Source organism: Montipora foliosa, chromosome 5 (genome assembly GCF_036669935.1).
Source record: "Montipora foliosa isolate CH-2021 chromosome 5, ASM3666993v2, whole genome shotgun sequence".
NCBI classification, from domain to species: Eukaryota; Metazoa; Cnidaria; class Anthozoa; order Scleractinia; family Acroporidae; genus Montipora; species Montipora foliosa.
This window is the reverse complement of record NC_090873.1, coordinates 31279419-31294418: the sequence shown is the minus strand read 5'-3', so window position 1 is coordinate 31294418 and position 15000 is coordinate 31279419. Positions and strand designations below refer to the sequence as shown.

Below are 15000 nucleotides of genomic sequence, written 5' to 3'. Positions count from 1 at the left end.
TATATATATATAGAAAGTTACAGGAAACTCAACACTGGACAACTTCTGGGGAAAACTGTAATTGCCCTGAGCGGGATTTGAACCCACGTCCCCCTGATCACTAGTCGGGTGTGATGACCACTACACTATCAGGACAACCATGCTGGCTACATGGCTGATTGATCACTTAGTGTGTGGCATTTACGTGGGACTCCCTAATGGGCCAGTTTTCTATGTGATAACGCTGGATCAACATGTGATTCACAGGCGGACAAGGGTAATTAATCCCTTGAGCCAACAACGTATCACCCCCAGGAGGATCGCAAATGGATTCACAGTCCAAGTTGAGGAGAAATTGATATATATATATATATATATATATATATACATATACATATACATATACATATACATATACATATACATATACATATACATATACATATACATATATATATATATATATATATATATATATATATATATATATATATACATATATATATATATATATATGGGTAGAAGTCCTCATCAACTTAAAAGTGCTCAATAGTTGAACTAGAGAAATTTTTCATATTACGCAGGCCAGAAATGTCAACAGGACTCTCAAAAGGAGAAATGAGCTTGTATCGGGTTGTAGATATGCTAGGAAATTTCTCCTGAAAAATGTTTTCACTTAGTTAATGATGAAGATCCTGTGTGACACGTCACGTAACATACTTAGCATCTATTGTGTATTGTTCTGTATTTTCAAATATCTTTGATTGTAACCGTTTTTTCTGGCAGTTGCCTGAAGATTGCTCCGTATGGAGCATGAAACTCAGAGTAGCGATATATATATATATATATATATATATATATATATATATATAATATCATATCATTCATAAACAAATGTAGTTTATTTCAATGTGATTGTCCCTACATTGAGCTGATTTCTATACATGTGGTCTTCCCGGAAAGTCATGTACTATCTCTGGTAACGTATAATGTGATTGTCTGGATCCAAAGCCAAAAACAAAAGACTAAACAATTGAAACATGGACGTAGAATTAAATGATAGAAGCTCACGGCTTACAATACCAAACAATAGCATGTTATGTGAGCTGCTTCGTTACAGCTTCCTGGAAGTTTACATCTCTCTCTCTCTCTTTCGTATTTAGCGTTTCGAAAACAATTCCTGTTTATACGAATCATATATTTACTTACCTTGAACTGTTGTTCATGTTCACCCTTGTTTCACTGGTCGCAGACACTAGAAAACACGTTAAATGTGAAATCAATGCAAGAACAGCTTAGAATTATCTGCGAGAAAAAAATTAAGTTTCTGTGCCCGAATTGACTATTCATTTAGCCCTTACTAAGGGCTAATCCTATATTAACCCTAAGCCCTTTAAGACAGCGATGCTCGAAACGTTTGTTGTATCCATCATTACCGCTGGGGCGCTACACCAGAGTGTACGCCACCTAGACGTCTTGTTTGATTCTAGCGTGATTTGTACTTTGCACATGTATGAATTCCATGAGAAATATATGAGCCGCGAGGATGGCGGTTTATTAACCTAGCTATTGCGACGTTTGCAGGATCGGAGTTAATTCACGTAAGCACCAAAAGGGCTCTACAATTCCATCCATCGAAGGATTTTGGCGGCTTTTAACCAAAACGTTACAGTCAGCGAAGCAATAGTTTAGGAGAAAAAAGGAGCCCACAAGATCCACGTTAGAGTAGTTTTGTGTGGACGATGACGATGCGAGGTCTTTGATATTTGGTGCACACAAACGTTAACAAATCGAACATTGGTCAGCGTTGTCTATACTCTTTAGTACTGACAACAATATTCGTCATCACAGTGGTCAAAATGTTTTGGCGGTGATGACTGACTGTCTTTGTCAGTTAGAGTACAGACAACGCTGTACCACATTTGATTTGTTTCTTATCACAATATTCGACGACAAAGAAAATGTTTACTTCAGAGCGTGACCAAGATCGTGACACAAAGAAAGACCCAGCGTTGTCTATAACTTTTTCGCAATCTAATTGGTTGGTTGACACGTTGACGCGACTCTTATCGACAACGGCAAATTAGCCAAGCAGATTTCGAGATTACAAGCAATTATGGTAAAAACTGCAATTACCTTCAAGGATTAAAGTAGCAAACATGTAGGCTATGAAAGGGATTCTTCGGGATTTATTTCCTTCTCTGTTTCCAGGATACATGGCTCGTCTTCTCAAACTATAAAAAAGCATTTGTCTTTTAAACTAAAAATTGTAACAAATCCGATTTATTTTGAAAGAGGCGAGCCTTAGTCAAAGCGGCCTCAGGCTTCAGCTCTTTTATTTTTTTTCTAGCGTCGAAATTTCTGTGCGCGCTGGTTGTTCCTTTTTCTCTACAAGACTTGCTGTGCGAGACCGCACAACATTTTGCACTATACTTTCCATGGTACAAAGCAAAGAAGATAGACAACATAGGAAAGAGGTAAAGATAATATGGATGGAGTTGGTCAGAATTCACGATTGTTTTATATAAGTTTCGCTTATAGTTTTTGTGTCGTAAGATTATCTGATTAGATTAAAGGGGATTAGATTAAAGTAGTTTTTGTGTCGTAAGATTCACTTTTGTGTCATAAGATTATCTGATTAGATTAAAGGGGAGTTCATCAAATGGAGCATCTTTATACATTCATTCCTTGCGTCAATCCTGCCAGAGTAAATTTATTTTTAGAACGGCTTTTTCCCGCGAAAAGTGTCATACTCGGCGAAAGGCGAAAAAAAATCCAGCGTAATGTGTGTTTGTTAGGTCATGTGACGTAAAACAATAGCTCTGTCATAGCTCTGTTTTTATTGGGCTTTTAACCTCGAAACCCTCACGAGAGGTATTCTATTAATAACAAATCTCTAGTTCTAAAGAAACTGTGGTGCTTGCGTCAGTAGGAGAGTGAAACAGGAACATTTGGTTTCATCAAACACGTTGATAAAGGTCGAATTACAACCGTGAACGATTTGGAAAGCTGACGTTTCGAGCGTTAGCCCTTCGTCAGAGCGAATAGAGAAATTGTGGGTATATTGTTGGTTTTTATACGGGTTTGAAGGAGATTTGCCATTGGTAGAAATATGGTAACTCTACTTGGGAAAATATTGATTCCGAGGCCCAATATGAAAGATAGAGGCTCCATTTGATAGGCTCCTGATGTTAAAGATAAAAGGAACTTTGTACCTTTGTTTCTGTATTTGGATCTTTTGCTTGACGACACCACAAACAACAACCACTTTTATTGTACATCAACAAAGAAATGAATGAATGAATGAACGGCTGAAAGAATAGGTGAATCTAAGAATGAATGAATGAATGAATAAATGAATGAATGAATGAGTACTGTCAGCTAAAATAACCACGGGGTTATTAAGAGTCAGGTGTCAACCCAAGCCTTTCCGAAATCACGCAAAGCCGGCCACGAAACTTTTCGGACGTATTTCGGTTGACGTAAAACTGACCCAACGCGTCGTGGCATGCGCATCCGCCATCGAAAATATAGCAGTCCGCGCTCTGCGTTTCACAAGTTTCCTATATTAGTGAGATTTCCACGGAAGGGGTGGGTTTTTTTAACGTTTTTACTCGAAAGCTTCTCAAAACGCGGCAAAATGCCGCGGACGATCGTGAGCGAGGCAGCACACATTGCCTGATTGCCGTCACAGTAAAATGTGCTTTCACGTAATAGTTGTTTTCGCGCACACATATCTCTGGTAATGTGTGTTTCCAAGGTGGGCGAACACACGTGAACAAGTGAACACGTGTTACAAAATTTCATTTTTGAACAAACCAACCTCTGATAGGCAGTGACCTGGATTACAACATGTCGTCTCTCAACGTGTCTCTCATCTCGACTCATCTCAGTTCATGTGAACTACAACTGAGTCAAAGAGGTCAAGTCCTGTATGGAACATGACAATGGTTGAGTATGTTACATAACAATGACAGAAGACCTATTTCGAACCAACTTGACAGACAAATTACATATATTCGTTTAGGATTGACCGATGTTCACGACAATCACGATTCACACACTACAATTTTAAAGGATCACGCATCACGGTTAATATATCATTCACGAATTAAGGCTGTATTTCTTCAGTTTTCCCGAGGGCATATAGATAATAGCTTAATATGTTGTTTTCACAGTATAATCATATACTGTAACATTTTAAGCCACTAACTATGGTCGGTTTAACAAACTATATACCGACTGTAACTATAAATATGCCGTTGATTACTGGCTTAAAATGTTACAGCATAAAATATAACGACCACTAATTAAGCCATTAGATACTGGCTTAAAATGTTACAGTATATAATATACCGACCACCAATTAAGCCATTAGATACTGCCTTAAAATGTTACAGTATGTATATGTTTTCGACCGAAAATACGCCGTTGTATGTCACAGTATGTATATCTTTGGGATAGGAAATACGCCGTTGGTTACTGGCTTAAAATGTTACAGTATGGATATATTTTTGGTCGGAAATACGCCGTCGTTTACTGGCTTAAAATGTTACAGTATATAATATACCGGTGTCTGACGTCTACAAAACGAAGACCGGAGACCGAAGACCCAAGAATGAAGACCTAAAACGTGCTGAAACGCATTGTTCGGCGCTAAAACAGTAAAATCGATAGGGTCTTCGTTTTGTAGGAATGCCCCCTTCAAACTACAAAACGAAGACCCTCACTAAAAAGCTTTATTTCACGCTAAAACAAAAAAATCGAGAGGGTCTTCATTTTGTGGAAATGCCTCCCTTAAACTACAAAACGAAGACCCTCTGGATTTTATTGTTTTAGCGTGAAATAAAGCTTTTTAGCGAGGATCTTCGTTTTGTAGTTTGTGGGCGGATTTCTACAAACCGAAGACCCTATCGATTTTACTGTTTTAGCGCCGAACAATGCGTTTCAGCACGTTTTAGGTCTTTGTTCTTGGGTCTTCGGTCTTAGGTCTTGGGTCTTGGGTCTTCGGTCTTCGTTTTGTAGACACCCGTCTGACATTTGCAGACTGCAGACTGCAGACTGTAGACTGCAGACTAACCCAAAATCACAATTATTGAAAGCTAACCGTTTTAAAACGGGTTCTTAGACTTAAATAATGTTTATCAGCGTTATTTGTAGGCAGTCTGCAGTCTGCAAATGTCAGACACCGATAATATACCGACCAGAAATTAAGCCATTAGATACAGGCTTAAAATGTTACTGATGTTACAGTATGCATATGTTTTCGATCGAAAATGCGCCGTTGTTTACTGGCTTAAAATGTTACAGTATGTGTATGTTTTGGATCCAGATTACGCCGTTGTTCACTGGCGTAAAACTGTTACAGTATCCATTATTCCGACCAGAAATTAAGCCATTAGATACTGGCTTAAAATGTTACAGTAAGTAATATACCAACCGGAAATTAAGCCATTAGATATTGGCTTAAAATGTCACAATATGTATATATTTTTGGTCGAAAATACGCCGTTGTTTACTGACTTAAAATGATACAGTATGTATATGTTTAGGGTAGGAAATACGCCGTTGTTCACTGGCTTAAAATGTCACAGTATGTAAATGTTTTCGATCGAAAATACGCCGTTGTCCACTGGCGTAAAATGTTACTGAGTACCGTCCCCCCCCCCCCCCCCCCCTCTTTATAATACATAAAGATACATTTTTAAAAAATCCATGAAACAAAACTTAAACCTGATTAAGAAAATAACACAAACAGCGGTGATAAACATTGTATTCCAATGCATTTTTATAAAACTTGACGTTTCGTATGCTAGTCAACACACATTTTCAAAAGTGACCGTTACAATTTTTAAAAACTATATATATATCGTAAACAATAGGGGTCTGGAACCTAGACTGAGAAAAATGATCTGCAGCAGTACGTGTCTAGACATAATGAAAAGTAATAGCTAAAACAGCAATAACTTCTCACTATTAATATTGACATTAAGGGAAGGCTTTAGCTCTTGAATGAACAAAGTCTCTTTAATTTTGCAGTGAAAGTCAGTTTTTTTATTCCCATCGTGTCTTGACCGAGACTGAGAAGATTGTTTTAGCACGTGGTTTACGTCTCTGTTTGCCACCTAAAGACGTTGACAAATATGAGGTCAAATGCTCTTTCGAGTTACTTTATCGTGATCTTGTTAAATTAAATCTTCCTATAACCAGCGAAAACCAAGATCGGCTTAGAAGTCAACTGAAGAATATTTCCTATGGTTACATTTACTCCTATGACTTTTCTAAACAAAAGAACATTCTCAGCAAGGATGAATGGGCAGCCTTCAGTGATTTACGCAGGGATGACAGTATCATCATTACGAGACCAGACAAAGGAAACGGCGTTGTCATCGTCAGCAGACTTGATTATCTTAATAAAATGAAGAAGTTGATTTCTGACGGTACCAAATTCAAACAATTAAAGCATAATCCAACTAAATCTAGAGAAGAGAGCCTTTCTTCATATCTTCGCAAAATCAAAAAAGACGGAATTATTGATGACGTAACATTCCACAAGATTCTACCCGGTAGATCTTCTCCTGGTGTTTTATATGGTCTGCCAAAGGTTCACAAGGCTGGATGCCCTTTCCGCCCTATTGTTTCCTCTGTGAACACCTACAATTACAATCTTGCCTCCTACCTCGTTGGCATACTTCAACCAATTTCCACCAACCAACACACGGTTAAAGATTCATTTAGTTTTGCAGATTGGGCCAAAACATACAAACATAACAACGGAATAATGTGTTCTTTGGATGTCACTTCTCTTTTTACAAACGTGCCGCTTGATGAAACATTACAGATTTGTCTAGACTGATTGTACTCTCTCTCTGATCCTCCGCAATTACCTCGTTCTGTTTCGAAAGATCTTTTGCAGTTTGCCACTAAGAAGAGTCATTTTATATTTGATGGCCTCTACTACGATCAGATTGATGGTGTAGCCATAGGTTCACCTTTAGGCCCCGTTTTGGCTAACATTTTCATGTGCCATTTTGAAGAAAAATAGGTCCGCAATGCGTACTTGGGGTCTTATGTTTAGTTTAACTCCATTCAGCCCTTATAGAATTTGGTACTGCGGTCTCACTTTTACCATGCATGATTGGTTGAAAATTTGCCATAACAATGCAGCAGTGAAATGGGTTCCTTAAGTATGCTTCAAATTTCAGGACCTGTTCAGAATTTTACATCGATGAAGTTTACTTGCCACTAAAATTTCTCTTATTGCCATTTGCACAGTTTAGACAACTCTTGCTGCTCGCTACATCATCTCTATCAGCTATTTACCAGTAACAGAAGCACTAGATTGGCTAAGAAACAAGCATGACACTGTTATACATTCATATGATCTTATAAATGATCAAAAGAATGCTGAAATTCAACAAGAATTCCAAGATGAATCATCACTAGATGAGGTGTTCAATGAACAAGTACCCTCAGAGCTTGGTGCAAATCCCCAAACTACTGGAAATCACAGTCCATCACCAATAACAATGTATAAACAGCCAAGAGAAATATCTGATGACCAATTACGTCGATCAGTTACATGTAGATCATTATATAATAAAAAACGCAACCTAAAGCTTACAACAGGGTGCTTTCATGGACTAGAACCTCAACAGTCTGAAGTCACAAAATGTTGAACCAGTTTATTTGTTTACAACTGGAGGTGGTGGTGCTGGGAAAAGCCATTTGTTTAAAACAATTTACCACACTATAGTAAAAACCTATAGACATGCTCCAATGAATCCTGAGAATTCAACAGTGTTACTAGCAGCATCTACTGGAGTAGCAGTAATAAACATTGATGGTACACACAGCATTAGCAATACCTAAAAATACAGGTGATGATGTGGAGGAAAATCCAGGTCCTACAATATTTGACATCATTGATCCAACAACCACTGTGTCCGCTGAAGCAATCTTTGGTGTGAATGCTGGTAAGCAATGTGTAGCAATGTCACATACTGCTATGATATACCACCAGAAACCCATAAGAGTTGAAACATGTAACGCGTGTTCACAGCTTCCGAATATTCAGTGCGAACTGATTGGTTGAATGTTTCAGTGCTAAGTACCATATTTGGAAACCCCTCGCTCTTGTTTTTCCAAATATAGTGCTTAGCAAATCGAATATTCAGAAGCTTGTTTCCCAACACACAAGGGGCCGTTACACGTTTCAACCCTGATGGGTTTCTGATACCACCAAATACAAGATATTAGTTTGTGGGCTAATTCTACTTTGAACAATATTTTGGTTATTGGAAATAATCTATACAGTTCTATAACATGTTCTGTGCAAACAAATGACTATTTGTTGATAACTGATGTTCCAGACATGGTTTCAATATTTGATAAAGTGTATTCATTACAATATACACCCTTTTAATAAGTCTAATATATGCCGTTTTCCGCTAATGACGTCAAACTCATGCTTTTAAAATTTATTCAGAAATGTACAAAGGTTTCAAAAAAGAAAAGAAATCGGAGAAGTTTTAGGCCTTTGTACATTTCTAAATAAAATTTGAAAGCAAGAGTTCGACGTCATTAGCGGAAAATGGCATATATTAGATTTATTAAAAGGGTGTATAGTGAGTCATTTACTGGAAGTTTGTTCATGACATCAAACATATGTCCATACATGTCTCTTAGAAATTCACCTCTAGGAGTATTTCAAACTCTCAACGGAATTACAATTGTTGTTTGTTAACTAATGGCATTAATACACTATATTGTAATAAATACACTTTATCAAATATTGAAACCATGTCTGGAACATCAGTTAACAGCAAATAGTCATTTGTTCACACAGAGCATTTTATAGAAGTGTATAGATTATTTCCAATAACCAAAATATTGTTGAAAGTAGACTTAGTCCACCAACTAATATCTTGTATTTCCCAGCATTCACACCAAAGATTGTTTCACCTCCTTGACTAGAGTCAGCGGACAAAGTGGTTGTTGGATCAATGATATCAAATATTGTTGGACCTGGATTTTCCTCCACATCATTTGCTTGCCTTATAAGCAATGGGATATAAACATTGTAGCACATCATTTGTGTAAACCAAAACATCACCTCATTACACGACTTGTAATGTCCAACAACTTGTTTTAATGTTGGCAAGTAAAACACATTTAAGTAAAACATCATAAGCATCGTATTCCAAAATCGCCCTCGCACACGTGAAAATGCATCCTTGGCTTTCACAAAATTGTTGTGACAGCCGATCCTTGACCGGTATTTGCGGTATTTTTAGTTGCAGACAACAGTAAGAGTACGAAATACTATTCTTTGAGAGTGCAAAACTCTCATTCAATGCCACTATTTTTTAGAGTACAATAACTCTTTCAGTTTGGGGTGTAACCCACACCGACGTTTCAAGCCAATAAATACTGGTTTGTGATAGCTTGGGAGATACTTGTGAGGTATGTGGTGCAACGCGCAACGGATTTCAAGCCAATGAATGTGGGCTTGCGAAAGCGTCTTAGCTTCAGCGCAATCCGCACTAAACACAAGCCGAGTCTAGATATGTTGGCTTGCGTGAGTAAACAACTCCCGCATCGATATCGCCGAGGAAACTCCACTCAGCGACGTCACCTGGATGAAATAACCAAGAACAAACAAGGCAGGATAGTTAATTTTAGAAATGAAAGAAAGAAAACCAATCTGAAAGAGCACGACAGATCAATTTTGAAACACAAATAACTTACCTTGAACAATTACAACTAATTTGCGACGGAAAGCTCTTCAAAATTTTCCCAAAACAGGGAAAACGACCGCAGATTTATTTGCAAACGACGAACACTAGAAGCAATGGCCGACTGTCACGTGTGTTCTCGTCCTCAAAGTGACAAACTGACAAGATCTGCCTCTGACTTAGGGGTCTGTATGCATATAATGCATAAGACCCCAAAAATGGTTGATGAACAGCAGATTCTGTCCTTCACTTTGGTTCAGATATGTAGATGACACCTTCACCATGACTGACAGCAAGGACAATGCTAATGAATTTTTAAGTTTTCTAAATAGTCGACACGATACCATTAAGTTTACTCTTGAATTCGAAGAAGACAATAAGATTCCATTTTTAGACATCCTTCTCAAACGCTGCCCTGACAACACTTTCTCTACATCTGTCTACCGGAAGAACACATTCACAGGCCTTTACATCAAGTGGGATTCATTCACACCTCCTAAGTACAAAATCAACCTCATCCGCACTCTCACCTATCGATGCTTCCGAATTTGCTCCTCGCCATCTTTATTACAAGCCGCTATTAAAGATCTGACAAAGCTCCTGTTGCAAAATGGTTACCCTCAAGGCGTTATCACGTTCAACATTAACGATGTATTGAACAAAAATAAAAACAAATCAAATAACCCTGTTCAATCTGCAGTCCCCAAAAAAGATATCTTAATCGTGTTACCTTACTTAGGTCTTCACAGTAACCAAGTCACGAAACGTCTGAAATCCTGCGTATACAATTTCTACTCTTTCGTCAATCTCAAGATCATATTCCAAAACACACGCCGCATCAACTCCTAGCCGATCTCAGAGGTCCAAGGTCGTCTATAAAGCTGTCTGCTGGCACTGCGATGAATTCTACATTGGAAAAACAAAACGAAGTCTCCACGATCACATTGCTGATCACGTTGCTGATCACGTTAAAACCACTGGCCACGACATTAAATGGGATCACTTTGACATTTTAGCGTCCGGAAAAACTGACTTTCACTGCAAAATTAAAGAGACTTTGTTCATTCAAGACCTAAAGCCTTCCCTTAATGTCAAAATTAGTAGTGAGAAGTTATTGCTGTTTTAGCTATTACTTTTCATTATGTCTAGACACGTACTGCTGCAGATCATTTTTCTCAGTCTAGGTTCCAGACCCGTATTGTTTACGATATATATATAGTTTTTAAAAATTGTAACGGTCACTTTTGAAAATGTGTGTTGACTAGCATACGAAACGTCAAGTTTTATAAAAATGCATTGGAATACAATGTTTATCACCGCTGTTTGTGTTATTTTCTTAATCAGATTTAAGTTTTGTTTCATGGATTTTTTAAAAATGTATCTTCATTCTTCATGTATTATAAGGAGGAGGGGGGGGGGGGGGGGGCGGTACTCAGTAACATTTTACGCCAGTGGACAACGGCGTATTTCCTACCCTAAACATATACATACTGTATCGTTTTAAGTCAGTAAACAATGGCGTATTTTCGATCGAAAAGATATGCATACTGCAACATTTTAAGCCAATATCTAATGGCTTAATTTCCGGTTGGTATATTACTTACTGTAACATTTTAAGCCAGTATCTAATGGCTTAATTTCTGGTCGGAATAGTGGTCACGAATAACGGTCACTTTTGAAAATGTGTGTTGACTAGCATACGAAACGTCAAGTTTCATAAAAATGCGTTGGAATACAATGTTTATCACCGCTGTTTGTGTTATTTTCTTAATCAAGCTACGATGGCCTAGAAACAAGAGTTTATACGAAAACTTAAACCTTTTTTTTACACCAACAGTCATTGTAGAAAAAAAAAATGTAAACGGTTTTCACGTTACGTCATCGCCGCCATGTTGGTGTTTGTCCGCCCACCAGCAATAGCACTTTGCACTGTTACTAAAAATAGACTTTGTAACATGAGCCCCCCGCGGACCCCCCGCGTAGACTCAGAAAGGTAAGCGATAGTGAAGGAAGGAATAAGAAGAAAACTTTATAAATCTGTGGAGTTGGTTTCTAAAAAGGAGGTAGAAATGGTTAGTACTAAACACTCTTGGTGTAAATCAGACTCACAGTATCCAGATAAATGACCATAAATTGCCGAAATCTCTCAACGAGTTGCAGGAATCAGGAAAGGAAGTCTTCATACCGCTACCAAACCCATCGTAAGCCGTCAAGAAATGTTAGCCATGGTTAATCGATTGAAGGCGGGAATCATCTTAATTATGAAAAACATATATTTGTGCTCTACAAAAGGTCCCACAGCAGAAGTTTCTGATGTCCACCAAGGAGCAACAAGAAGGTTCATAAAAGGGAAAGCATTACCGTGACCAATGATATTCAATGTAAGGAGAAATGTAGACTCGGAAAAATATCCGAGTCCCAGATGGGACTTGTTGTTTCATCTTTAACACACTCACTTTGGAGGTTGGTTGGCTGCATCTTGATATGCATTAATGTGACAGCGCGATGCTGTTAGTGAGTTTCAAATATGCTAGTCAATACTTGGCTGTGTAGCCACGCGATGCGGTTCCAGTCGAGACCCACAAATTGACCCTTGCTCACCATAGAGTCTCCAGTAGCTCAGTGGTTAGAGCATCCGACTAGATCACGGAGGGTCGTGGGTTCATATCCCATCTGGGACTCCGATATTTTTCCGAGTCTACATTTCTCCTTACATTGAATATCATTGTTGTTGTTTCATCATTACCGTGACCGCTTCGAATAACAAATTTTTCCCATTCTAGTTTTGAAAAACGCACGAGACTTTGAAATACGTCTAAAAAATAGAGGATACCCAGAGAGCAGTGTTAAAAGGCTTCTTTCTGAACTGAGATTCTCAAACAAAAAGAGGTCACGCACGAGGAGATGAAAACGCACATGTAACACAATTCTGACTTTTGTCACAAAATACCACTCCGCTCACGAGGGAATCACATCTAAGAGAAATATTAACACGCCCCCCCACACTGCGTAGAATATGGCAAAGAAAAATCCATGAAAGATATCGTAGTCAGAGCAAAACAGACAACCGTTTGCGACCAGCAGGAGTAGCGTAATAATAGGGCCTATCAACCGTCTTTTCCAACATGCCAATCTGCCGACGAAGTAGAATAGGGAACAGAACTTGTACTAGGGTACCATTTCCTTTCAACATTGAATCTTTTTTTGTATTCTCGCCACAAACTAAGGGCTATCATCGATGCTCGGATCAAGCGCGTGGTCACTTTTACTGTTTACATGACCTTATACAGCCCCTCACTCGTTTAAAAAGGTCGTCACGTTTGCCCGTCAATTTCAACCTCCTACACTTTTAAACACCGTTCTAGCTGCTCAATTGTGTATTGTTCTGGTTCTCTCTCGAGAATTGAGCCAAGAAAACGGTCGACGTCGCTTGTAAAACCGAAAAAAATGAAGCCAATATTACGTCTCATTTCTCTTGTGACTCTTGCAGACCTGGCAAACTTTGTTTGTCTGAGTCAGTCAAGTTGGGGGTCTATAATTTCATTTCCCAACCTAGTCAGAGTTATTAGTAGGGCTAACGCTTACATGGTTCATATGGGGTAGAAAACTAGCACGTCACAATACACTCTAATCAGTTAAGTGAGTAGTAGTCCGTTATACTTTCATGACGTCATTAGAACAAAGCGCTATTGTACATTGCAGCATTCCTATCTGTGTCTCCAGAGATTGATTGCAAACCACCTATTGTAGTTCAAACCCTTTGACGGACGAGTTTCAAAAAATAATCGGGTGGCCACGTGTATACACTTTGCGGCTTGTGAGTTGTCATTACAATGGAGATTAAATTGCAGTTCATGTCGTTATCAGTTATCACCACTCTTATTGCCTTCTTCCTGTCACTATTTCGATTGAAAGAATAATTTGCTGGTCGCTTAGAGGATTTCACAAAACGTTTGACAGGCGATTTGCCAAACAAAACTAACTGTTTCCCTCGGGACCGTACATTAAGTGTATACTGTAACATTTTAAGCCAGTAAGCAACGGCGTATTTCCGATCTAAAAAATACATACCGAGACATTTTAAACAAATAAACAACGGCGTAATTTCTGTAATTTGTATCCCAAACATTACATACCCTAACATCTTAAGCCAGTGAACAATGGCGTATTTCCGATCGAAAACATTTACATACTGTGACATTTTAAGCCAATAAACAACGGCGTATTTACGATCGAAAACATATACATACTGTAACATTTTAAGCCAGTGAATAACGGCGTAATTTTGATCCCAAACATTACATACTGTAACAATTTAAGCCAGTAAACAACGGCGTAATTTGGATCCCAAAGATTACAGACTGTGACATTTTAAACCAGTGAACAATGGCGTATTTCCGATCGAAAACATATCATACATACTGTAACATTTTAAGCCAGTAAACAATGGCGTATTTCCGATCAAAAAGGTATACATACTGCAACATTTTAAGCCAGTGCAAAACAGCGTATTTACGATGGCATATACTGTAACATTTTAAGCCAGTATCTAATGGCTTAATTTCTGGTCGGAATATAATTATATGCTGTAACATTTTAAGCCTGTATCTTAAATGGGTGAATTTGTGGTCGGTATAATTTTAAGCCAGTATTTAATGGCTTAATTTCGGGTCGGTATATTTTGTACTGTCACATTTGAAGCCAGTATTCAACGCCGTATTCATAGTTACAGTCGCTATATAGTTTGTTATACAGACCATAGTTAGTGTTACAGTATGTATATATACTGTGTTATCAACATTCACGCTCTTTTTGGGGGTCAATTCACGGATCACGCGAAACCTCTTCCAGACCCGGGTTCCAGACCCTAATCAAAGATCAGATATTGAATCTACATCCAAGCATCTGATGATAAATAATGGCTCAGAAGAACAATGGCTTCCCCTGATTTCCTTAACAGTCATTATGCCTATTATAGTAATTCTATACTGAGTTGAACAACGCAATAAGGTCAATCGTACGGGACATTATGAGAAATATGGACAATATACCAGACTGATTGTCTTCTTGTGTAATGAGGACTCAGGTATCAAACATGTATGTACCCGCTACTTTGGTAAACTCAGACAGAACTGAATGTGTTATTAATGAAATGTGAAAAGAAGTGTCTCCCTTCAAGCACTGATACAACTTGAGCCCATTCAGCCTTTTCAATCTTAGCTGCGTGTAGACAGTTTCATAATTTCCCGTCAGATTAGATCTAAATTAACCCATCAATCTGTGT

General features: G+C 38.2%; 1 protein-coding gene and 1 non-coding gene across 13 annotated transcripts in view; both read right to left on the bottom strand.

The window, feature by feature from the left end:
• The window catches only part of LOC138003953 (uncharacterized), a 116778-nt gene that overhangs the window by 36934 nt on the left and 64844 nt on the right, over positions 1-15000 (bottom strand). For 3 of the 12 annotated variants that reach the window (XR_011123704.1, XM_068850277.1, XM_068850276.1), the window contains exons 2-4: positions 3803-3909; positions 2116-2213; positions 1189-1234 (exon numbers count right to left, since the gene is read on the bottom strand). Coding sequence is in view for 8 of the 12 variants with exons in the window: in XM_068850277.1 (XP_068706378.1) it covers positions 1189-1234; positions 2116-2213; positions 3803-3867 (209 nt within the window). In the remaining 4 variants the exon portion in view is untranslated. The other 9 variants (XR_011123701.1, XR_011123703.1, XR_011123702.1 and 6 more) reach the window with 6 other exon arrangements.
• On the bottom strand, positions 63-135 carry Trnat-agu (transfer RNA threonine (anticodon AGU)). Its single transcript has one exon. It is a non-coding gene; the product is annotated as a tRNA-Thr (tRNA).